Genomic DNA, 26668 nt, shown 5'->3' with positions numbered 1-26668 from the left:
CAAACTAACCACATTAAAAAAAAATTTTTCATAGTTTTTCAAACTTTAGTTTTCCAAAACCTTTCAATTGTGTAGCACATGGCATCTGTAGCAGAGGTTATCACCTGGCAGCAGATGCCTGTCCTGCAGGTGGGTTTTAAACGAAACTTCAAGAAAAGCATAGTGACTGGCAGGTGCAAGTGCCATTTCACAAGAGTGGCAGTGCTTCCTTAACTGGTGACTGCTGACTGAACCCAGGTTTATGCAGCTTGAATACTTAAACGCAGAAAGCCAGACGATTTTTTTTAAATGTGGAATCTCCCAGTTTTAAAAACTGGCTCAAATATTTTAAAGCACTGTACAAGCCCAAACAGAAATCTGTGGACCAGGACCATGGGCCACTGTTTTAATATTTCTGCTCCAGGAGTTGGTATACATATGCTTTATTATTTTCTGTCATATTGAAATTATTGCAATTATTAAACTGGCATAGAACAAAAATAACCTTAACGTTTCACAATATGTAGCCAATTTCATGTTCTTTAGACATGTCAGGCACATTTCTGACAGTGAGCCATCCTCTAGAGTGTTGGGCAGGCACACTGGGATACTGCATTTGGGCATTTGGGGGAAGATTGTGGGGTGAGTATGTCCAGCCCTCCCCATGGGGCCACAGTGACCGACTGCTGTGATCCTAGACTGGATTGGACAGTGTGATCAAGGTTGGGACTAAATATGACCCCCTTCTGATGTCATCTCCATGTCGAGTTGGTTGAAGGAAATAGTTGCATGAAAGCTTTTCAGCCAGTAGCATGCTCTTTGGAAGTGAGACAACCAAACAGAATTCAGGAAGAATATTGGGAAAGGCTAGCAGCTAGTGAGGTCCGTAGACATCCCAAAGGTGGTAGAAGTATATCAAGTAGATGGAGAAATGGCATCTCTTAAACAAGCAATCAAAAGCAAAAAAAAACATTATCTTGGTATTTGAACCACAGATACAGCCACCAGCCTGAGTTATAGCAATGGCTAGCATAGATCATAAATATTAGTTGAATTCAATTTTTTGTTTCAATTGCCACTTATTAAATAACTGGCACTTTCCTAAGCACATTTTTCTAATTGTACAACAACCATGCACAGGCAAATACTATCTCCAATTTCCATATGAGGATGCCAAGACTCAGACGAGACTCGGACGATAAGTAACTTGCCTTGGAGCTTGCAGCCTCGAAGTAAGGAGGTCTGTTTGATTCCGAAGTTGTGCTGATTGGAGGAGAGACGAGTTGTAGTAACCAGCTAGGCTTGATGAGGAACCTACCACCATTCCTTCCTGTTTCCCAGGAAATGGGCTGAATACATAGTAGCATTAAATTGCACTAATGGGGACATTTTAGCATTCAGACCTGCATGTCTGACTTTGTCAAAAATGCAGAATTGGTTGAGCATTATTTGTTGACTGCATGCTTATACATTTTTCTCATTGCATGTTCAGAAAAGTTTATTTCATGACCAAGAGTTGTTTTGGTAGGTCAAACGTTTAACTAGGCCATCACCACATCAAAAAATAGTCTAGTTATTGTGTTTTAATGGAAAGAGTTTTTTAACCAGTTTCCTTTGTCATTGCAGATTTTTTAAAAGTCTATGTAGATGCACATTTTTCTCTCCTATCAACATTTCTTTATAATATAACTCACATTTTTCCATAAAGAAAAAAACCAGTATTTTCTGGTTTGTTCACTATGTACCCTATCATGGATTTTTAATAAATATTAAATCATGAATCATGCGGAAAGACTAATAGTAATCCAAACATCTTTAAAAACAGAAAAAGCCACCACATGTCAATATTTATTACATTTCAATTACTTTCTTGTCAAGGATGAAATTCCTTCTAAGTAGATAACTAAATGAGTTACACTTTTTGTTCAAAAAGCTTAACAAAATTATAGAAAGGACAAGGAGTGTTGTCAGAATTGTCTTGTTCTCTAGTCCAGGCCCTCGGCTGACGTCACAACCAGGCGTCAGCCTGAGGGGCCTCAGCCTCACTCACTGGGCAGTTGCCCTCCTCACCCAAGGCTGTTCCAACCGAGTCAGGACATGCAGGCTCAGACTGCAGGTGGTCACCACCTATTTATTGATTCATTCTTACGCACTCAGCAAAGATTTACTCAGTGTCGTCTATGCTCTGGGTATTGCGCTAAGCACAGGCATACATGAAAGAGGAAATTGATGAGTGCTGTCCTCACAGGGCTTCCAGCATAGCACAGGAGCAGAATCGAGCAGACAGCAATACCATACAGTAGGATAACTGGTAAGGCAGAGGACGGATGGGGTTCTGGGACCACGTGCCACACTTCAGCTGCCCCGGTTGAGGGGGCTCCAAGGAACTGGTCCAGTCTCCCAGGCCCAGTTGTTTCCCCTCATGGAGTGGTCTTGGGAGTTAATTAATACATATAAAGCACTTGAAAGAATACCTGGCACTTATTAAGTGCTCAATTAATGTTAGCTACATGTTAGCTATGATGTAACCTAATCTTTTCAAAAAATTTTAATGATAAATTTCTGTATAACTACTTTGAATTCTTTTCTAGGTCCTGAGGTTTAAAACAGATATATTAATAATTGACTTTTCACATAGAAATGAATGGTTTTTGTGCTTATTAAAATAGTTTCACGGTTGGCTGGTGAAAATTTACACATAATTACTTTTATAATACTTAAGGAATAATTAGCCCTGCTAATGGGAATTATTATCTTAATTATCGTTACCCTATTCTAAAGCATTTATTAAAAATTTTATTTTGCCTTATATAACTAGGCTAACCCCTCTTCAAAGAAATTTTATGGACCTGCCCTCGAAGTCTAAGATAATAGTAACGTTGATACATATTGTGGGTCAGCATTAAATCTATTATTCCTTCTCGAGTTACCCCCTCTTAATGTGCTCTTATTTATATGTTTTATTGTAAATATTCTAATGTGTTTTCTATGGTCTGTAGCATGCCTCTTCCAGCAGATTCGGAGGCTTCATATTAATAACGATATATCTAGAAATCAGATGATTGTTGTATTTGCTTCTTTGTAATTGTGCCCCCAGAGCGATTGCTTAGCATCTCGATGATTTTTTTTAGTTTATTTTGAAATAATTTCAAATTTACAGAAAAGTTGCCAGAACAGTACAAAAAACTCATATTCCCTTCCCTCAGATTCCCCAGCTACTGGCATTTTTCTGCATTTGTTCTTTCACCAACTCTTCTGTATTTATACACCTATTATCATTGGTCTTTTTCTGAACCTTGAGAGCAAGCTGTCCTTGATGTCCTGTCACCCCTAAATATTTAAGTACACGTGTCAAATACTCTCCTATATCACCTGCATACAACCCTGATACAAGGAAACCAGCACTGATACAAGAGTACAGTCTTGTCCACAGGCCCCATTCAGATTTCACTAACTGGCCAAACAGTGTCTCTGTTTTTCCCCTTTTTTGGAATGGCAAATATTTTACTAAGTATCTTCTATGCTCCAGGTATTATGTTAAGCACTAGGATACTCAGAGGGAAAGGAGAAACATGGTGCTATGGTATTCCTGCCACATGCATGTTACATTTACCGTGTTTCCCCGAAAATAGGACCTAGCCTAGCCGGACAATCAGTCTAATGCATCTTTTGGGGCAAACAAACATTAATATAAGACCCGGTATTATATTATACCCGGTCTTAGAGTAAAATAAGATTGGGTATTATATTATATTATACCCGGTCTTAGAGTAAAATAAGACCGGGTCTTATATTAATGTTTGCTCCCAAAGACGCATTAGAGCTGATTGTCTAGCTAGGTCCTATTTTCGGGGAAACATGGTAGTTGTCAAGTCTCTTTAGACCCATCAGTCTGGAAGAGCTTCTTAGCCTTGCTCTGTCTCTCATGTCCTTGATAATTTTAGAGAGTACAGGCATTAGGTTCTGTAGGGTGACGCTCAGTCTAGATCCATCCAGTGTGCCCACATAACCAGTTCAAGCCATGCATCCTTGGCAGGAATACTACAGAAATAATGTCATGCTCTTCTCAGGGCAATACATGAGGTGGTAGTGCCTGACCACCCATCCTACCCCGGGTGAGGATCCCAGTCATCTGCTCCTATTCGTGTCCGCCAGCTTTCTCCATTTTCAGGTCACCCTTTCCTCTTTTTGTTAATTTGTATTTTGTGGGAATGACTCCTACCTGTATCAGCCACCTCTATGGTGGTTACCAAGTGGTGATTCTCTATTTCTGTCATTTGTTTTACATGTATTAATCCTGCTATAAGGAATAGCTTTCCCTTTCTCCCATTTGTTTATTCATTTATTTTATTTATATCAATTTGGACTCGGAAATTTTTATATAATCTAGTGTTTGTGATTTGTTGTTTACTTTGATGCTAAAATTCTGTGATTTGGCCAGTGGGAGCCCTTTCTCCTTATCCTTTTAACTTGTCTCTATCATTTGTTGAGCATTTCCTGACTTTCAGACAAAAAAGATTTCCAGACTCACCTTGTAGCTCCCCTGCCCAAGGCCTGGAATGAGCCATTTTGCCAAGGAACCTGTTTGCTTTTCGTGAAAGATGGTGTTTAGGAAGCAAGATCTGGGCTAGGATATACATACATGTACTCGTATCTACATATATGTACATATACAAGTACATACATACATCTTATACATACATGTCTACTCATTACATCTAAAAGTATGTAACTGTGTGTGTGTGATCGTGAGTTCATACTGATTCCTCCGATTACAATCCAACACCTCAGTGTTCTTTCTAGCATTTTTCCTTCCATGTTTGTAAATACCTTCTCCAACAGAAGTCCATTTGTTTTACTATATTGGTTCATTTGCTTGGTTTACTTATTTACTCCTCATAACTGATTTCTCAGCCACACTAACCATCTCTTCCTCCTCTGTGCCTTCCCCTCACCTCCCTATCCTAAATTGCCAGGCCTCTGGTTCATACCTGTGTGTAGCCCCAACCTTCCCGCGTCTGTCCATGATTTTGGCCTCCAGGTCCACTGGCCTACATCTCCACACAGCTTCCCAGCCCTCCTCACCACCTGGAGCTTTCAGCCGCCATGCTGACTCCTCCATGAGGGGAAGGGAAAGAGGCGCTTAGGTGAATCTTAATACTTACCCAAAGGCAAATGTGAGATGATGAAGATAAGTCACTTCTCTGGAAAACCAGAGGCTTGCTTTGTAAGGTATTCCATTCTGTCTTTTTTTCTCATTTTTTAAACTTTGTGTTTATGAGTTTGGTTTCAGTTTTAATTAAAACCATATTTTGTATTTTCATTTCTGCATAGCAGAGATAGAAAAGAGAAACAAACTCTCAGATAGATTTTTAGGGGTCTTGGCAGTAAGTTAAACCCAGGAAGTAAAACAGGGCTAAAACAAAAAAGCAGTGAAGATTATTAGCCAAGCAGGGCTCAGGGAAGAAGATTCACACTAACTTGGGAATTCTTTAGGGCTTGTTCCAAGTTCTTATGTGGGATTCTGTCTTGGGTCAGTTGATCCACAACTAAAAGTCATTTCATGAACATATTAAAAATGCCTCTGGACAGCTGTGACCTGTACTGTTTTATACTTAGTCCTTTCAGTGAGCCTGCTCCATCCACTCAGTGCCTCTGGTATCCCACGTCCTGTCCAGTGAGGGAGCCCTCTTCGGAGGTCGGCCACGTTTTCAGAGAACTAAAGGCTTTCCTGATTCTATAAAATGGTCACTTTTATTATATCTGTTCTCCAGGCTCTTCTTGCATATGAGTTCCTTCAAAGTTTCTTTTGATTTTCCAAGAGATCTCCCCATTACTTCAAGGGATGGGTGTGTGTGTGTGTGTGTGTGTGTGTGTGTGTGTGTGTGTGTTTGTGCGCGCGCGCGCGCGCGCGCATCTCTTTACGACCTGAAGGCCAAGAAGACAAGTCAGAACTGTTCTGAGTTTCAGGGCACAGACCTGGGTTCCAACTTCTGTAACCTTTGCTTTCCTCATCTGTAAAACGGGGATTCAATGAAATATTATGTAAAGTCCTTGGCATGTAGTAAGAGTTCAGTCACAGTTAGGCACAATTATTTTTAAAGCTGTTGTCACCATAATTATTTAAAAGATGATCTAAAAAACAAAAATGGGCACAGGCCTTGAAGAGACATTTCTCCAAAGAAGATATACAGATGACCAATAAACACATGAAAAACATGTTCAGTATCACTAATCATTAGGGAAGTACATATAAAAACCACAATGAGAACCATTATGAAATGGTGGCTACTTTGACAAATAGTAATAATAACAAGTGTTGGTGAAGATGTGGAGAGATTGGAACCCTTGTGCCCTGTTGGTAGCAATGTAAAATGGTGTAGCCACTGTGGAAAACAGTTTGCCGGTTCCTCTAAAAGTTAAACATAGAGTTACCATATAATCTAGCAGTTCCACTCCTAGTTATATACCCAAAAGAATCAAAAGCAGGGACTCAGACAGGTATTTTACACCCATGTTCATAGCAGCATTATTCACAACAGCCAAAAGATGGACACAACTCACATGTCCATCAACAGTTGCATTGGTTTGTAAAATGTGGTGTTTATGTACAAGGTAATATTATTCAGCCTTTAAAGGGAAAGAAACTCTGACATGCTACAACATGGATGAACCTTGAAAGCATTATGCTAAATGAAATAAGCCAGACACAGAAACACATACTGTATGATTCCACTTAAATGAGGTACTTAGCATAAGCAAGTTCTTAAAGGCAGAAAGTAGAAGAGTGGTTCAGAGGCCGGGGGGAGAGAAGAATGGGGAGTTATTGTTGAGTGGGTACGGAGTTTCTGTTGAGTATGATGAAAAAGTTCTAGAAATGGATAATGGTGGTGATTGCACAACATGGTGAATGTACTTAATGCCACCCAATTATACACTTAATATGGTTAAAATGGTACATTTTCTGTTAATGCATATTTTATCACAAACATTAAAAAACTTACTGAGATGCTAAGATGACGTAGCATGAAAAACTCACATACGCGTGTTCTTGTAAGAGTACTTCCTCTTTACATAATTAATGTCCACTGGTTATAGATATATTGTCCTCCCCGCAATATATCTCATCCCCCACCCTACCCCCAGCAACACACACACAGAGACTGACTGGCAAAGGAAGGATGAAGAATATTTGTTGGAGTTAACAGGAAGGAAAAGTTGGGGAGTCAAATGGATCTAGAGCAGGAGCAGGCTTTTAGGCCAAATCTAGCCTGCAGTTTGTAATGGTTTTTACATTTTTAAAGGGTATAAGAAAGCAACAAAGACAGATACATGGCAAAGGCCGCATATGACATTAAGTCTAAAATATTTGCTATAACCCCTTGCAGAAAAAGTTTGCCAACACCTGATCTGGAATATTGCTATGGACTGAATTGTGTCACCCTAAATTCATATCTAAGCCCCAAAATGATGGCATTTGGAGGTGGGGCCTTTGGGAGGTGATTAGGTTTAGATGAGGTCATGAGGGTGGGGCCCTCACGATGAGATTAGTGCCCTTTATAAGAAGAGACCCTAGGAGCTCCATCTCTCCCCCCCACCTGTGAGAACACAGTGATAAGGCAGCCAGCTGCAAGTCAGGAAGAGGGTCCTCGCCAAGAACCAAACGCACTGTCACCCTAATCTCAGACTTCTAGTCTCTAGAATGGAGAGAAAATACATTTCTGTTATTTAAGCCGCCCAGTCTATGGTATTGGATCATGGCAGCCAGAACAGACTAAGATAAACATACTCGTCGCAGTACTGCCAAGAACAGACTAGTCCTCACCTCCTAGATTTTACAAAATTCTCTTCGTGTCACAAATGAAACAGGTATTAAAAAGAGGAAAAAACACATAAAGCATGATCAGCGTATTTTTTTTAATGACCACAGTGGTAAGCTGCTGGTTCCAAAATACTAAGAATAGAGTTTCTACAATAGTGACTTTCTTATGTGTTACCATCTGTTTTTCTTTGAATGTAATAAAAATGACAGCTTTTCATGTACTGATACTCCCTGAGCCTTTTAAAGTCAAACGTGGTGCTATTTGTGTGTAAAGGTTTTTCTCTTGTACTCTTTTCTCCAGCTTGAATTTCTATGTAAACTCCCTTGGCTGAATTACACAAGCCACCCACACCCAGCACCTCCTTCCCCTCTGAAGAGCAGGGGATGGAAACCAGCCTGGAGGGTCCAACATGCAGCTTAGTGTACCCGGCAGAGGGACATTTCCTGGGAGGCAGGACTATCCTGCACCCACTCCCCATTTGTGCCATGACTGGATATGCAACTTTAAAACATAGCCCTAAACCTGCCTTTTGTCTCCCTCTTTTCCTTTGTAAACGTTGATAAATTCCCCTTATCTCCCTTTTCGAACCCCTTTACCCTAAATGCCCCCTTTTCCTTTGAAAGGTAATAATATGCATTTAAGATAAACACCATCCAACTTAATGGAGGTATAATTTATGTACCATAACATTTATGTGCCATTTTAAGCATACAGTGTAACGCCTTTCAGTAAATTTACCAAGCTCAAACCATCACCATAATCCAGTTCAGAACATTCTCATCACCACACTGTGACCCTTCATGCACTTTCAATAGTTCACTCCCGTTCCCACCCAGCCATTCATCTACTTTGTCTCTAGATTTGCCTTTTCTGGACACTTTATATGTATGAAATCATACAAAGCATGGTTGTTTGTATTTGGCTTTTTTTTTAATACAAAGGTAATCATTTTTTAAAAATTTTTCATAAATTTTATTGGGGAATATTGGGGAACGGTGTGTTTCTCCAGGGCCCATCAGCTCCAAGTCCAATCGCCTTTTCAATCTTTAGTTGCAGGGGGAGCAAGCACACCATTCCATGGGGGAATTGAACCGTCAGCCTTGTTGTTCAGATCTGGCGCTCTAACCATCTGAGCCATCCCACCTTGCATTTGGCTTCTTTCAGCATGTTTTGAGGTTCATCTGTGTTGTAGCCTGTGTCAGTACTTGCTTGTGTTGCTGAATCATACTCCATTGTGTGGATGTGTATCACATTTTGTCTAGTCATTCATGAGTTGCTGGACGTTTGGGTTTTACATTTGGCTATTATGAGTAATGCTGCTATGGATATTTGAGTGCAAATCTTTGTGTGAATAAATTAAAACCCTTATTCTTGATAATTAATAAAATTATATGTTTCTAGTTCTTAATTCAAAAAGCAGCTGAATTGACTTTTTATAATCCTAGTCCTTGGCCCCTCAAAAAACCACTCCAAAGCTAAGCTGGCTTTGGTTTTACTTTAGTGATGCTATCAGTTGATTCTTTTTCTCAGAGTCACTGGCCCTTGATACAAAGGTGATTTCCCAATTGTTAGAAAAATTTTCGCAACTCCTGCTTTCAAAAAAGAAAAACAAGATACCATTAAAGTCCGGGGGTATTGATTCCACACATTCCTTGTGTCCAGACCTGTGTTGGGGGCTGAGGAAGCCACTGAGAGGAGACCTGGACTCGCAAAAGACCTGAGACCTTACTGTCTAGAGCTGAGGGGGTGGAGGGGGAACCTGGGAACTATTTCCATTCTACACACGGAGCCATCAGTAGTGAAAGAGGTCTTTTAAGTCATTCTCCCCTGCCTGCTTTGATAAAGGAAAATTATAAGAAGTACTTCCATTTTTCTTCCCAACTGAAAAAATTTCAGCTCGTGCAAGGAAGTTAGTGTTAGCCAGAGTTTGATGCCTTTTCCATACACGGGTTATATACACACCCCTTCCCAAAGAAAAGCAGCTGGAAGCCTCGTTGGCTACCATCTAAGACTCTCTCTGAGTCTCGGTTTGAATATGTTCAGGGTCTGGGAGCACACAGCATGGGGAAGTGGCCTGTTTTATTAGTCAACTGGTATGTTACATAGTTTTCTTATTATTTTTTTTTAAGATTTTATTGGGGAAGGGGAACAGGACTTGATTGGGGAACAGTGTGTACTTCCAGGCCTTTTTTCCAAGTCAAGTTGTTGTCCTTTCAATCTTAGTTGTGGAGGGTGCCGTTCAGCTTCAAGTTGTTGTCCTTTCAGTCTTAGTTGTGGAGGGCGCAGCGGGAGTCGAACCGGCAACCTTGTGGTTGAGAGCCCATGCTCCAACCAACTGAGCCATCCAGGAGCTCAGCGGCAGCTCAGCTCAAGGTGCCGTGTTCAATTTTAGTTGCAGGGGGCGCTGCCCACCATCCCTTGCAGGACTCGAGGAATTGAACTGGCATCCTTGTGGTTGAGAGCCCACTGGCCCATGTGGGAATCGAACCTGCAGCCTTCGGAGTTAGGGAGCATGGAGCTCTAACCGCCTGAGCCACCAGGGCGGCCTAGTTTTCTTATTTTTAATCAGGCGTTTTACTCCCTGTTAATTTTTCCATTAGTTTCGTGTCCATATGCCTCATGCACATGATATTTTGAAGTAGTTAACCCTCTTTTCCAAAGTAAGCTTTGCTAGTTCAAGGTTTCTTACAAACCGACTCTGATCCCTAAGTGGGGTCTAATCTATTTAGAATAGAGTTATGGAGAGGAGACTCTTAGTGTAGCCAAACAGTGGTTGGATGGTTGGGTGGTTGGTTGGTTGGTTTGAACAGCCACGTGTACCGTCCTGGCTCATGAAGCTTGTGGTTCACCCAAAAACTCCATCTCTCTTGGATTCATGAAGTTGGGTTTTCTACATTATGTACTGGAGTCATTTTGTTATGCTGAATCATGTTACTTTGCATTTAGCCTTGTTAAATTTGATCTCACTGGGTTTTTACATTTTTTTTATTGTGGTAAAATATGCATAACATAAAATTTACATTTATCCATTTTTAAGTGTATGGTTCAGTTGCATTAAGTACATTCCCATTTTGTGCAACCATCACCACCCTCCACCTCCAGAACTTTTTCCATCTTGCCTGACTGAAACTCCATACCTATTAAATGATTATTCCCTATTTCCTCCCAACCCCAGTCCTTGATAATCTTCTGTCTCCACTCTGTTTGACTTTGACTAACTCTGAATATCTCATGAGTGGGATCCATAAATATTTGTCCTTTTGTGAATGGCTTATTTCAATTAGCATAATGTGTTCAAAGTTCATCCATGTTGTAGCATGTGTTAGTTAGAATTACCTTCCTTTTTAAGAATGAATAATATTCCATTATATGTATATGTCATATTGAGTTTATTAATTCAACTGTTGATGGACATAGGTGTTGTTTCTACCTTTCGGCTATTGTGAATAATGCTGCTTGAATGTGGGTGTCTAAATATGTGTTCCAGTCTCATTGATCTTGCTGGTTTTAACTCATTACATTCTGCCTCTGTTTTATGTTACTTGGTAATTATCTGCAAATCAGATAAGCTTGATTTCTGACTCTGCCCAAGTCCCTTCTTAATAATGTTGTTGCACTTCATATTGATCTGAATATATCATTTGTACAAAATAGTCATTTCCCCTACCCTCCGTCTCTTTAAAATGATGACATGGTCTTTACAGCTGGACTCTGGGAGCAGACTGCTTTCACATTTAGCCTGAGTCTGAGTTTGTTACAGTTCTTTTGGTTCAAGTGTAACTGGGGTTGGGGTAGGGGTGAATCAAATCTAGGCTGCGTCAAAGTGGGAGGTCTGGGGATTTTTGTTACCTGTCTACTTGAAGGTCATTAAGACTACACAGAAACTAATATCAGGTTTCAAAAAGCAGGGAACTGAGTCTTGTAATGACCTGATTAGGATTGAATTCATTTGCTTCACAAATATTTATTGAGCTCCTATTTATAAAACGCATAAAGTGCTTTGGGGAATCAAAAGATGACTAAAACACACTCCCTGCGTTCAAGGCGATTACAGTGTAAAATATTAGAAGAACTTACTGTTGTACCCAAAGATCTTTAAGCAAGGCTTCAGCTACAAAAACATCTCTCCTGAAGATGAGGAGGATTACAAAATATATCAGAAAGCAAAATGTGCTCTGAAATTATATTTTATTATAGATGTGTTTTAAGCCAGGATTTGGGGACAGACTGAAAAATGAAACAGGAAAGCTTTAGAGGTGTTAGCTTTATATGAGAGCACCAGGAACACAAAAAGTACTCTTGCTTTTGACAGTATAAAGTTCTTAGTATTTTTAGAGAATAGTAACTTTGCATTTATGAAATTCTTTGTCAGAGCAATTGAGTTAATAGGTATGTAAGTGACTACTTATTTCATTGTGTAGGTGGATCGCTCCATGTGCACTTTCTGAGGAAGAATGTAAGTGCTAAAAACTATTAACATTGCAAATACAAGAAGCAAAAGTTAAGGTTAGAATGCCATATACCTTGGCTGTACTACATGTTAAGAGGAAGATAGGAAAGATCCATCTTACAATTGAAGTTTGTTCAATTTACTCAGTGGAATTTCGTATTTACATCCAACTCTCCAACCACCATTTTTGAATGCAACAAAACTTAAGTGAATTGCAGTGCAAGGTGATTTCATATTATTGGTTTTCAAGCATCAAGGATCATGATGAACCTAGCTCGGGTGGGTTGGGGGAGGTACTGAAAGTTAAAAACCACAGTAATAGATTTTCGTGCAAGATTTGCGTCTAAGGCATCTAGTGAGAACATCCTAAAAAAATACCTAAGGGGCTCTCTTACTGTTTTGTCAGCATGAAAACAACTTCAGAGGAGGCTAGGAATTCCAAAGCTCTTCTGGCTTTAGCTACCTCTTGTGATTAGCATGGAAGCTTCTATAATCCTTGAGTGAAACCAGACCTGGTCTGGGGGAAGAAGTCACCAGTGGAAGAGAATAAATAGGCCTTACCTCTTATTATACATGGTCTCCAGCTCTTCCCTCACTTGAATTCATTCTACCCGGTGAATTAGCCTCATCTTCAGTTGTGTTTTAACCATTACATTCCCCTTCCTTTAAATTTCCTCAGGTTCCAAGTTGTCTTGCAAATCAAATTAAAATTCTTATTAATGAATTCCAAGCTCTTAACCAATTTGCCCTTCTTATCTAACCACTCTCGGTTCCCACTAACATCAGTTCACATTCTCTGAATCAGGCTAGCCAGTGAAACTCACTCATGGTTATTTCTTTTTTTTTTTAAGTTTATTGGGGTGACAATTGTTAGTACAGTTACATAGATTTCAGGTGTACAATTCTGTATTACATCATCTATAAATCACATTGTGTGTTCACCACCCCTCGTCAGTTCTCTTTCCGTCACCATATATTAGACCCCATTTACCCTCTTCTAAAGCCCTAAACCCCTAAACTGTTGTCTGTGTCTATGAGTTTTTGTTCCTTCATTTGTTTATCTTGTTCTTTTGTTGTTTTCAGTTTTATGTTTATTTCTTTTTGAGAGATAAAGCTCATATAATTTCCAGTCCCTGCCTCTCTCACTCATCAGCAAGCTGAGTTCCTTCTCACTTGCCTCTTCCCGCTTGGCTCTGTACACTTGTTGTCATAGACCTGTGTTCCTTTATGTGGCACGCACTGAGGACAGACCAGGGGCTGTGTCTGTGTCCACCCCCCAGCTCGGTGAGGGGTGGGCTGGGCTGCACACTGGGAGTGCTTTCTCTTACAGTGGTTTGGCTTTTGCTTTTGTTTTCCTCTTCCTTCAGGTGCAGAGTGAAGACAGTGTCCTCCTGTTTGTCATTGCCTGGACAATCACAGAAATTATCCGTTACTCCTTTTATACATTCAGTCTGTTAAACCATCTGCCTTACCTCATCAAATGGGCCAGGTAAAGAAGTACAGGGAATGAAGACTAACTTGAAATCCATCACTGTAGTGCTGCTTAAATACTGCCTGCCTCCAAGTTGCTCAAATAAAATTGCGTGAGACAGAGGTTGGGTAGAAATCTGGTCTGTAGATTTCATCAGGATTCGGAATCTACTTAATTTTGATTAATAGAAACACTGTTTTACATTTTTTATACTTAAGTTATTTTTATTGGCTCAATTCTTTTCAGTTAAATTATTCAATAGAGATTTGATGTAGCATCCCTTTTTTGTCCGTATCAAATTTTACTGATGTGCTTCTGCCATTATGGTAGTTTTTGGACCAAGTCCAATTCTCCTATTCTCAATTTTGCCAACAAGCTATTACTCTTAAATTAATTTTTAATTAATAACAAACATGAGATGGCAGTTTATCTTATCAGTTTTATTTTGCTTTCATTGTTTTTACTGGTGATATTCATATGAATTGGATAAAAGGTTGACAGTTCATCTTTCTGTCTGAACTCATCCATGAGACAGTTATAAGCAGTTTTCTGAGTTGGAAAAGAGTATGAAAACAATTGACAAAGCAAAAGGAGCAAAATTGTCCTTGGGGCACAAATGCTTCATTTCATAGAAAGAAAGCAGTCGTTTCTAGACGACTTCTGTGATTAAATTAGAGACATAGAACAATTGTTTCCACGCTTAAAGTATGTGAATTTTTTTTTTTTTTTTACTAAACATTTTTTATTAGGAAAAGGGAAGAATGGGGAAAACATAGCAGCTCCTAACCAATGTGGGCAGGCATTGTGAAAGCTGTTTACCTCATTATAGGGAAATTTTATTGACCAAGCCCCGATTTTACTATTGGAGAATGATTCTTTTGTCCATTGTTTTCCATGGGCAAATTAAAGATTCTTTCTTTTGTACCATCTTCCTTTAAATGGCTAAAGTTGGCAGTAGAGAACGTGTCTTCCTTTCATCATCAGAGATTTCTCAGCACAATTCCTGTACCTGGAATTTTGGAGCCTAGTGCTTACTGTCAGCCACAAACAACCAAGATTTTTTATGTTTTCATTTTGTTTATAATTAAAATATAGTTGACATACAATGTTATGTGAGTTTCAGGTGTGCAACATAGTTGTCCAACATTTATGTACCTTACAAGTGATCACTGAGATAAACCAAGTAATCATCTGTCACGGCATGAAGTTATTACAGTGCTATTGACTATACTCTCTGTGCAGTACATTACATCCCTATGACCTAGTTATTTTCTACCTGGAAGTTTGTACCTCTTATTCCCCTTCACCTTTTTACCCACCCCCCCTATTTCCTTCCCCTCTGGCAACCATCAATTTGTTCTCTGGATCTTGAGTCTATTTCTGTTTTGTTCTGTGTTTTAGATTTTACATATAAGTGAAATCATACGATATTTGTCCTTCTCTATCTGACATAATTACTATAGCATAATACTCTCTAGATCCATCCATTGCAAATGGCAAGATTTTATTTTTTATGTTTGAGATACATACATACATATATATCTTCTTTATCCATTCACCTATCGTACATTTAGGTTGCTTCCATATTTTGGCTATTGTAAATAATGCTGCAGCCAAAGGCTTTTTAAAATCTGAGCTGATGATTTCTTTAGCAATACTTACACCTCGAATGACTTCCAGGTGGTGCCATAGGATGAACCTCTCTGAATTCTTTTTGAAACAAAATTCCTTTTAAAGTGACAAAAATTGTATATTCTCCTATGTGATAGTAATGGTAGATTTTTATTGAAAAGTTACGTAGTGACCAAAAGCTATTATGAATTTTTTAATGTTTTTTTTAAATTAGCACGTTTCCTTTTCACAATAGCATGTACGAGCTCTGACAATTAAGTTCATGAACTTGTTGCAACTCTGTTGCTAACCTTTTTTGATATCAGAGGGATTATTCATTATGAATTTGTACCAAGTGGACAGTTAACCAAGTTTATTATTTGGAAGTGCTGAAACATCTGCATGAAAAAGTTAGACGACCTGAATTTTTCGCCAACAATTCATGGCTCTTGCATCACGACAATGCACCAGCTCACAGGGCACTGTCTGTGAGAGACTTTTTAGCCAGTAAAAAAAATAACTGTATTGGAACACCCTCCCTACTCACCTGATCTGGCCCCCAGTGACTTCTTTCTTTATCCAAAGATAAAGGGAATGTTGAAAGGAAGACATTTTGATGGACATTCAGGACATCAAGGGTAATAAGACCACAGCTCTGATGGCATTCCAGAAAAAGAGTTTCCAAAATTGCTTTGAAGGGTGGATTAGACACGCCGTCAGTGCATAGCTTCCCAAGGTATAGTACTTGAAGGTGACCATAGTGATATTCAGCAATGAGGTAGTACCGTGTTTCCCCGAAAATAAGACCTAGCCAGACAATCAGCTCTAATGCATCTTTTGGAGCAAAAATTAATGTAGACCCGGTATTATATTATATAAGACCCTCTCATATAAGACCCGGTCTTATTTTAACTATAGGTTACTACTTATTTTTGCTCCAAAGACGCATTAGAGCTGATTGTCCGGCTAGGTCTTATTTTCGGGGAAACACAGTAGCACTTTTTCGAGGACTAGTTCGTGAACTTAATTATCAGACCTCAATACATTTGAGTAATTGTAGCAGTGTACACACATTGGATGTGCTATTTTTTTTTCAGTCCACAGACCAGACATGGTGTACACTAAGGAGTCCTAGACACATGCTCCAAACACCTTTCCCCTCAACTCCTGCAAAGCCCCACCCCCACCCGACCGGGCAGGACCCTTCAATATAACCATGACTCATTGTTCCTCTTATCCAATATTGGTCATCACCTTGGTTATTTAGGGAGTTGCTTTGAAGAGTTTATTTAGTTAGGCCAAAAATTGAGGCTGACTGAACGCATTTATTTTAAAACATGCAGGAACATACCTGCTATAAGCCCTTTTCAAAAACTAGCTTGTAAAACCTGAATTTAAGCAGTGGGTAAAACAGAAAATGTATAAATAGTAGCTTTTCTAAAAGACCAGTACTGATTTGAAGAGTGGGAAGTGCATCTTTGTACTAAAGCTGGCTTCGAGCCTCAGTGATGAATATTTGTTTTGTTCAGGTACACACTTTTCATTGTTGCTATACCCAATGGGAGTGTCAGGAGAACTGCTCACAATCTATGCTGCTTTGCCCTTTGTCAGACAGGCTGGCCTGTACTCCATCAGTTTGCCTAACAAATACAATTTCTCCTTTGACTATTATGCATTCCTAATTTTAATAATGATCTCCTACATTCCACGTAAGTAAACAGTTATGCATATATTTACTTATGTTTTTTAAAATTGGCTGTACAATAACTAGAATCAAATGCCTTTGTTTGTTTTTACACTGCATCCAGGTAAACATAAATCTAATTTATTGGGAATGCTTTGGTTTTTATTGAAGGCCAACTGCCAGAAGAATTTTCTCTGTTGGTCGTTGAATGAAAATGAACCGTTCTCAATACAGCTGTCAAAAATCAGCCCTTCTCAGTGTATGGACTGTCAGGGGGAGGTACTGAGTGGAAAACAAAAAAAGCCATTAAGCCTTACCTTGACTTTTTCCTGTTCTTCAAGAACTGCCTATTACGGTATTTGAAAAACACGGTAAAGAGATTTTTGCATTTTTACTGGATCAAAATAGATGGTTACTTTATTTATTATTTATTTATTTATTTATTTATTTATTTTGGTAGTTAGCTTTCCTTTCTTTTTTTTTAATTTATTAGGGTGACAAGTTGTTGGTAAAATTACATAGATTTCAGGTGTACAATTCTGTGTTACATCATCTATACATCCCATTGGTGTTCACCACCAGAGTCATTTCTCCTTCCATCAAAGAGTTAACTTATTTTAGGAATCAGTTACTAGAAACAATAAAAAAATAAAAATAGTTAATTTATTTTTTTCTATCTTATTTTCTTGTGTTGGAAAAAAAAGCACTAAAACCATCTGAACAGAACATAGTGTTCTCTTCAGGATGGTTTCCAGTATTTTGCTAGTCCTGCTAACGGGCTACATTGGATAATCCAATGTGCCGATCAATGTATTTGGTAAGAGAGAAAAATGCCATGTTTGAGGCTTCTGTGAAGTGAGTCCTGTTTGCTGAGGAAGAGTTGTTAATCCTTTTCTTGAATTCTGATGTTCAGTTGAAACCTTGGGATCGATTTCCACGTATCCAAAAGGATCTTATTCTACCCAAGGGCATATAATGCTTGTACTCCTTTGGCTATTTCTGTAGCCACTGTGACTCTGAATCTTATTTTAGTCTACAAGGTGCTATATTCTCCCTCTGAACCTCAGGTTAGATTCAGACAGGAGGGTTGGGCTTTTCATCAGCCCACAGCATTCACTGCATGAATCATCCTAACATCATAAGCAACATGTTTGTGTCGCTGTGTGGAAAAACTGTATTTCATTGCATTTTGAGGGAAAAACTGCATCCAGATTTCATGTGAACATTTATCTTGGAGAAATTCTTGGACGCAGTACTGCTCCATGATTCATTTCCCACCCTTCAGTAATTATCAAGTCCTCCTCTTTGGTGCTGAAACCATGGTGGCTTAAAGGCCATCTCTCTCAAATGTAAAAGGTAGTTGATTATCAAACAAAAGCTAAATATGGAAGAGTCTAAAATTTTAAGTCATGAAAATTAACTACAGCTTTTCACCTTTCTCATATTGTTTCCCTTAGTGTTTCAATTTCCAGTCTCTAGAACAACAATTTTTAGTTGCTGTTTTGCCACACCCAGAGGAACACAGGTTATCCTAGTGAGCACCCCAGGATTTATTTAAATTCACAAGTTTCTGAATGAATAGGAGATAGATTCCGTTTGGGATAACTGGGAAAGAGGCAAGGAGGGTATCACACAAAATCAAACCGATAACCAGGCCCTGCCACAGTGACAGTAATTTGGGGCCCCTGCTTCAGAGTTGCTGTAAGATTTTTAGTCTGTCGAAGAAGCAGGCTTCGTTCTCAAAATGGCTCTCCAGGGCCACCTGAGTATGTGTGCACCCCCAGACTGTCTGTTCTGGTGGCCAACCAGGGCCGCTGCCTGCTGACCCTCGTGATACAGAGAAGGGGTCTGGTCAAGCCCATGCCACCCTCCCTGATACTAGCCCTAAAGGAAAACAAACCCAGTGCTGTGGGGTTTTCTTTCTTGGCTTTAAAAGACGAGCAAACACAAACCTACTCTCTTAAAGAGTAGGGCAGACCTTCTTTCAGGAAAAGTCTGCTTTCTGTACCTCGTTCCCTTACCCTTCCATTTCCAGCCTCCTTTTGGTAAGAGAACTTGGCGTGGGTAAAATGTAATAGTTTTCCTTTTTAAAGACAGCTTAACTCTTGTAGACAAAGAAAAAAGGTTCATTTCAAATAAAGATTAAAAGATTCCCTCCAAATCCCTGGCTCCCCACCCAGCTCAGGATGGCAGCCCGCTGCAATCATCTGTATCTGCTGGCACTCACTGCGCTGCTGGCCGGGCCAGTTGCCCTGGATGTTTTCAGTAGTTTAGGTTGTTAATGTTGAGACCAATTTGTACAGTTCATTCCCAGCCAACTGCACATTTCTATCTTTCTACAACTTTGTATTTATAAGAAGAAATGCAGAATTAGGAGTGGCAGTCTTCTTTACCAAATTTGGTTTTCTTTCACAACATAAGTTCTTTCAATCTTCTTAACGGGAAGTTGATTCTATGCACATATTACGACCTGCTTTAATGATCTTGACCTATTGCATTGATGTACGTGTAGCCCAAACTGTGGCCCATTAGCTGTGGTTCCAGGGGAGATGCTCGTGTTGGGGTGCTTTGGCATCCCTTGCAAGGTGCCCCCTCATGCTGTGCTGTAGTGGCAGTATATGCAGTGTCTGCAGGACATCGAAGCCCCTGTTTACATTTCCCTCCCCACATTGGTGAAAATTGGTGCTAGAGGTGGGGGTTCCAAAAAGGCTAAGAACATGAAATAGGGTGAGAACACCAAGAAGTGGGCGCTGCAGGTTGCCAGTAACCATAACCACACTTCCGGTTTTCAAAGAAACTGAGAAGGAAACTTGTCCCAGACTGAGCATTTCCGGTGTTCTCAGCCTCCAAGCCTTCTTCTCCCTGGAAAGAAGAGAGCCATCTTCTTACAGGAAGGTGGGCACAGTGTACCCACACCCTCCCCAGCCTACCCCAACACACTGAGACATACACGTGCACACGCATGCACGTGAGCACACACATACACACACACACAGTAACCATTGCCATTCTGTGTCCTGAACTGGGAGAGCAGGAAGTGGAAATTCTAAATAGGCCACCGTGGGGGTAAGATTTTCTTAGGGTTAGTCCTTCATTATAGCCCAGTGAATCTGGAATTGTTTCAGCCGTTATAGTTGGGTTCAGCCCGAACATGTGGGTAATTTAGATGGAGACAGTGTATCCAAGTTCTCATCACCAAGAAGTCGATGCTAGAGCTGTAGAGAACCTTCAAACCCAAGTATCCCACTCCCCTGGCTTCCCCCGTGCACGTTCCTTTTCTTAGGCACTGAGAAACCGCTGGGAAGACATAACAGAATGAAAGTCCATCCATATCTGCCCTCCATGTCTGACCGCTGGCTCTGGCAGCAGCAGGCCCGTGGCTACGGGGGTGATACTCAGCCATCTTGGTTTAACTGCCTCTAAGGACCCAAGGAATGGCTTCTAGGCCACTGTCCTCCCTCCTCCCTCTGCACTCGCTGTGAGGCTGTGGCCGCCCTGCATGGAGTGTGGTAATCACAAATGCAGCTAGTGTGAATGTTCTCAGCGTCCTTCGCCACGATGTTTCCCTTTATTAAAGCATATCTATAGAAATGTGACTGGTCCCACATTTTTAAATGATTGCAATTAGCATTCCTTATGGTTTAATTATATCTTTACTTCCAGTTTTTAGATTATAGAGCCTGTCAATTTTCTGCTTTTTGTATAAAAATAGTTATCTCACTGTTGAATTATATGCACAGCTGGTCTTTTCTTCTGTGATACTTCCTGCAATAGTGAGTGGAGTGGATGGCATCCCTGTTTAGCATCAGGGCCTCCTCTGCAGTTTAGCAGGTCTATGTGCACGTGCCTGCTGATGGCTTTGAGTACTTCTGGAGGATCATTTGAAATTTGGCCAACCTGGAACTCATTTAAAAAGGAAAAAACTGTCCAAGAGAGTTGGCAGTAGTAGGTATTACCCTCCCCCAAAATACAGGTTGTTTTCTTAAAAAAACAAGTATTGGAGCTGTTGAGAAAGGGAGGCAAGGAAGGATAGCCAGTATTATCTCGCTGGAGTTTTTTACATGGGTATGGAGCCCTCCAGTTTACAGTAACCTTGGGAGGGCCAAGTAGCTCAAACGGGCATTTCCCAGCAAGGACACTAGGTATCTGGAGTGGTTCGACTCTTAGTTGTGGGGGATGCCACACATTACAGGGTTTAGCATCCCAACCTCCATGTGCTAAATGTCAGTAGCTTGCCACACCAAATGCTTTCCCCCACCCCATTTCCACATATCCCTAGGGAGGCAGGACCACCCCATTCATTTGAGAACCAGTACCTTTAAAAATAATCTTTACCAAGAACAGAATCTCCAGTGCCTAAGATACTGGCTGTCTTTTCATAAGGACTTTTTCTACTTTCAAACCTGGCTTAGTTGTGTTCAGATCAGTTGCCGTAGCACTCCTCCCTCCCCTCAGTCTTCCCATTCAAGGAACAACCCTTCTCAGGAAGTTCTTTTGGGAGAGAGTAGGAGTCGGGAGCCCAGAGCCTTATCCTGATTCTATCAGTGATACGCAGTGGGACCCCAGACAAGTCGCTTACCCTGTCTGGGGCTTGCATTCCTCCTCTGTGAAACGGGTAATAACTCCATCACCTGAATTCTTCACCTAGTTGTGGTAAAATCAGAAAATAAATGTGAAGATAATATGAGAGTGTACAGAGTATGATTTGGCGGTTCTGTGGCATCTTGATTGGTAGCAATAGTGACAAAAGTGTCTGTCGTTCCAGTCCATAGCAGCCTTCCTCCTTGGCTAATGCAAGAGAAGGTAGGTTTCTCTGTCTGTGTTTTCCTTCCCCTTCCCCAAGCCTGCCCTATCACCTTCCACGGCCACTGGATGAGAAAATAGTGGGAGAGTCATAGGGGACCTCAAGTCCACGTGCTTTAAATAGAACATGCAGTTTTAAATGATCTCTTTAACCAATTCTTTCTTTTCTTTCCAGTTTTCCCCAGTTATACTTCCACATGATACACCAGAGAAGAAAGGTCCTTTCTCATACTGAAGAACACAAGAAATTTGAATAATTCCTATTTTCTGCACCCCTCCAAAAAACAAACCTTTCAATAACAAAAAAATGCTGCAGACTTTTTGAGTTCCCAATACGTTTCATAGAAAATAAGTAAGGACTATTTTTAAAATACTAAAAAAAATACAACAAAAAACAAAATCCAGTGTCACACGGGCCTGGGATTTTATAAAACAAAACAAAAAGCTGTTACTAAAAACATCCTGGCCAGTCCATTCAGCATGCTTTTTCAAAACCAGAAGTTCCCAATATTTATGATGGCGTTAGAAAGGGATTTTGGCGTTTTATATCCTCCTGTTTTCCTTCCTGTATCTGATAAATAAAGATCTGTAACACTGCATACTTGAGAGTTACAGTCTGAGTAATGAAGTTGTACCAACAGAATGCCAGCTTGCAGTAGAGTTCTGTTTCAGTCTGCAGTGTGTTTAGCTTTCTCTCTTTTTCAAAGTGCTTGACTGCATGCTGGAAACTTTGTATTTTTGAAACAGCAAACTTTGTTCTCTGGAATGCTCTGAAGTTATGGCTGGGCCCTCATATCTAGTGAATGAAATATACATGTGTAATGCCTATGAAGCTTTGGGTAATGCCCATAATCAGAAACAACTAGAACCCTTTTGTTTGTTTTCAATTGAGTCATTACTGCCTGCCACTAAGAAACGAGCTTGGATTTAATACGTATGTGCACATTGTAGAGAAACCTACCTTATCTGGGGCTCAGCCTCACTCATATTTTAGCAAAATGTCAGTTTTGAAAGGGAAAGCTCCATCGCTAGTAATGACAAGTACCTTTCACAGTTCTAGTCTCAGAATCCCTCTGAGTATGTATTTGCCAATAGCTATTCTCTTTTATGGACCTGAAACCAGTCTAGTCGCATAGGAGCAGAGAATCTATACTTAACTGAAAACACATGAAGGTGTTACTTGAGAACGTAGTCCGGAAGAACATTCAGGCTTAGCTTTCTACACCCTTTTATTTTATGTTTAAATTTTCATTCACTTCTATGTGGATCCTTTTCCTAATTATGGTCCTATGTGATTCCCACCAAGTGGTAAGTGCAGAGGCAGTGGAGTGTTCCAGTAAGGCAGTCATGAGCCAAAAGCAGTATGAGCCCGCACGTTGGAGCAGCCAGACATACTCGGGTCACGTGGACATTGTCCTCTTAACACCATGTCTTTGTGCCATGGTAATTGCTCAGCGTGCATTTAAGACTCTTCAAAAAGGGTTGGATGAAAATATAAAGCCCTAGTTTAGACATGCATTAGATTTTTACAGGATGTTCTTTATGGAACCGTTTTTTTTTTTTCCTTTTTTTTTTTTAATTGGTTGATCTTTAAAACTTTGAATATCTAGCTTACTAGCTTACTGAGTAGATATTTCAAATATAATTGCTAACATCAGAAAGTGTCATAATAGAAAACTAATTTTTTAAATGCTTATTTTCATAGAGGCTTGAAAATAAGATGAAAATGAGAAGAAAATATGCAGCTTAAAATTTAATGCAGGCAGATGTGTAATGAGCTATTTTTGAATTGAACATTAAAATTCTGCTTCTTAAAGTCAGCAAGCACTCTTAACTGTGGCATATTGAGATTATAATCTGTTCTTGTACTTGATAAACAAAATATGTGGGAAAGATTTGTCATGCTTTTTTTCTTTTTCTTTTTCCAAAATGTATTTCTACTGTAAAATAGAATCAATTTGGGTTATGTTAGCCTTATTACTTAATGTGGATAAGATTTTTTCAGTCTTTAGTTATAGAAGATGGGATGAAAAATGCAGGTTTTCAGGATTGCTGGATTCATTTTATTCGGGCTTCTCTTATAATGTCACAATTTATGAAAAACAGTCTGTTGCAAACAGTGGTATTGCATCAAATTGGACTTTGGCAATAAGAACACAGCAAACAACTCCCTTCTCAAAAAGGGTCTCAAACCCCAGTGTTTATTTTTGTACATCAAACATTTTAATGCTTATGGCAGATAAGTAAGGCATGCCACTGTGTCCTCAAGTCACCTTTCTCAGTAACTGATTTCTTTATTTCTAACATGAATTAATTTTTCCTTTGAAGTGGTGGCATTCTTTTATGAATTGAGACCATCTAACCCCACCAAATGTCCTGTCTTCTTACAAAGAAGTGTGAATGAGGAAGGTGGTGTTTGGTGGGTATTTTGTCAGACTTACCATGCTCATTTCAGGGCATAGTAAAAGGAACCATCTGCCCAGCTGTCCCCCTGATGGGGTGTTTCAGATCCCCACCTTGGGGACCACCGTCTGGTCCTATGTGTAAGGCATCTGTGCAGCCTTACACATAGACTAGCTCATTGTCACAGACTTCTGTGAGGTACGCAGTGCCTTGTAGACACAAGCTGCTAATCCGCATCTTGCTGTGTTCTGTTTGCTAATCTGGGATCATTCCTTTAACACATACTGCCTGTTATCAAAGGCACCAGAGAGTTCCTCATGGAATCCAGCACCTCCCAGACTAGAACGTTCCTCTGGACCAAACTTCCAACAGGAGAGGTAGCATTAAAGAGGCATCTGAAGAGATCGTGCCCTCGTTTCCACTTGTGCTTTGGGTTATTTATTGGTAATAAAAGGTTGGCATTGATGTGGTACAACCTACAAATTATTTTCAATTCTGAGCTTCAGATAAAACAAAATATCAAAATCAGTACATACTGCTCCTTTGAAATTTGGGTAAAAAAATTACACAACCGTATATATATTATAGTCATTTTTGTATTTTTTCTATGTTGTGAAAACCAAAATTGTAATTTTATAGGTCTTTGATTCACTAAAATTCTATAATTTAAATGTATTTTTTGTATATTTAGAAATAAGGAGTTCAAAGACTATGCTTAACTTTTTATGCATGCATTTGGAAGCTGTTTTTACCTGATAATGTAGTAAGAAGTTGTATTCATAAAATACTGATCTGTGTTGCATTTCAAAATAAACTGGTGTGTGCTCTGCCTGGATTTGAAATACTGACCATTGAGCATGGTGATTTTTCACATTAAATTGGCCTGAAAGTGGTTGTGTAGGAATATGGAAGAGTTTCTGTGCTGCTATGGAGTCCAGCTCTTTTCTTTGACAGTTTTAAAATGTATTTCTGCTAATCATAATGGTTCTGCACTTACAGGGAAAACAGACAGATATATTAAGACATTTCTAAACAAATCATTCTTCCTGCCAGTTTTCAAGCTTACCGAGTCCTTCTCTAACCTAGGTGCAGCGGGACGAGGGAATCTTCCTGTCCCGTGTTTCCCCGAAAATAAGACCTAGCTGGACCATCAGCTCTATCTAATGCGTCTTTTGGAGCAAAAATTAATATAAGACCCAGTCTTATTTTACTATAAGACTGGGTCTTATATAATATAACATTAATATAATATAATATATATACAATATATATAAATACCGGGTCTTATTTTACTATAAGACCAGGTCTTTTATAATATAAGACCGGGTCTTATATTAATTTTTGCTCCAAAAGACGCATTAGAGCTGACGATCCGGCTCGGTCTTGTTTTCGGGGAAACGCAGTAGTTATTTCTCTCTGGGTGATCTCAGGCAGGTCCCTCCAGCAGTGACATGCCCCCACCTGATTCTACCAGGTCTTCCCTCAGAGTTAACTGTCACCGTTGTCCAAGAGTGTCGTCTTTACTCCCAAAGGGAACAATTTCTGAATGCTGTCTGGTCATGGCTTAGATGTTAGCGGCACAGTGGTTAGAACCACCTCTCTGCTCGTCTAGAGTCGAATCTCTACATTGGCTTTTTATTCATGAAGAGAAATAAGCTCAAGGGAAACTGAGGACCAGGTGGTAAAGTTAATAGCAGAGGCTACCCAGACAATACCACCTCTACCATCTTGGGGTGCTAATGGGAACCAGGGCTTCCTAATTTGTCATTGTCATATTTTGTGGCAGTTATGTGTACTATGTTAATATAAGCCCCAGCCTGAGGAATTACCATTGGTATAATTAAGAGACCTACTGTTACACAGCATTCCAAAAATACTGCTGTGTTCTGTTCTCTTGAACAAGAACGAAGACTAGCTTTGCAATTTCTCATGTTATTTATTTAAAAATTGCAGCCTTACACATAGACTAGCTCATTGTCATATAGTTTAGTGGTGAAGAAACTGTTCTCAGCAACTATTACCAAAAATAGCCATACGTACTAACATTCCCTGCCTGCGACTGCGAACCAGAGTTAGAAGAGGGCTGTGTGGTGTTTTGACAAACACTTTCTTTTAGACATGTGAGGGACTACTTAACTTTTTTTTTTTTCCAAATTTAAAGACACCCTTTAGGGGTAGGTTTCACTACCAAAAATAATCGTTTTCCCCACAAAACGCAATTCACCCTAAAATTCTCATCGGATGAGCAAAACTAAAATGTGGGAGAGGCTGTGTGTGTAAGCACCTAGTACCCATTTCATAAATCTTTTTATGTTTGGAAATGGTGTTTTTTGCTCACTAATTCTAGAACAGACTTATTACCACAGCAGCGCTTTTGCATCTGTCTTTGACCTTGGTGGATGTAATCCAGAAACCTTTCCAGATGCTGCACTTGGTTCAAGCCC

At 39.7% G+C, this 26668-nt stretch overlaps 1 protein-coding gene across 1 annotated transcript in view; it reads left to right on the top strand.

Moving 5' to 3' along the window:
• Nucleotides 1–25072, top strand: part of HACD2 (3-hydroxyacyl-CoA dehydratase 2) — an 88368-nt gene extending 63296 nt beyond the window's left edge. Inside the window, 4 exon segments of the mRNA XM_033127098.1 lie at nucleotides 13620–13741; nucleotides 16864–16882; nucleotides 16884–17047; nucleotides 21997–25072. Of these exon segments, the coding sequence (XP_032982989.1) occupies nucleotides 13620–13741; nucleotides 16864–16882; nucleotides 16884–17047; nucleotides 21997–22078 (387 nt within the window). The 3' untranslated portion in view covers nucleotides 22079–25072.
• Nucleotides 25073–26668: the final 1596 nt, after the last annotated feature.

Source organism: Rhinolophus ferrumequinum, chromosome 2 (genome assembly GCF_004115265.2).
Source record: "Rhinolophus ferrumequinum isolate MPI-CBG mRhiFer1 chromosome 2, mRhiFer1_v1.p, whole genome shotgun sequence".
NCBI lineage: Eukaryota > Metazoa > Chordata > Mammalia > Chiroptera > Rhinolophidae > Rhinolophus > Rhinolophus ferrumequinum.
The sequence above is the reverse complement of the archived record's forward strand: the minus strand, read 5'-3'. Positions and strand labels throughout refer to the sequence as shown.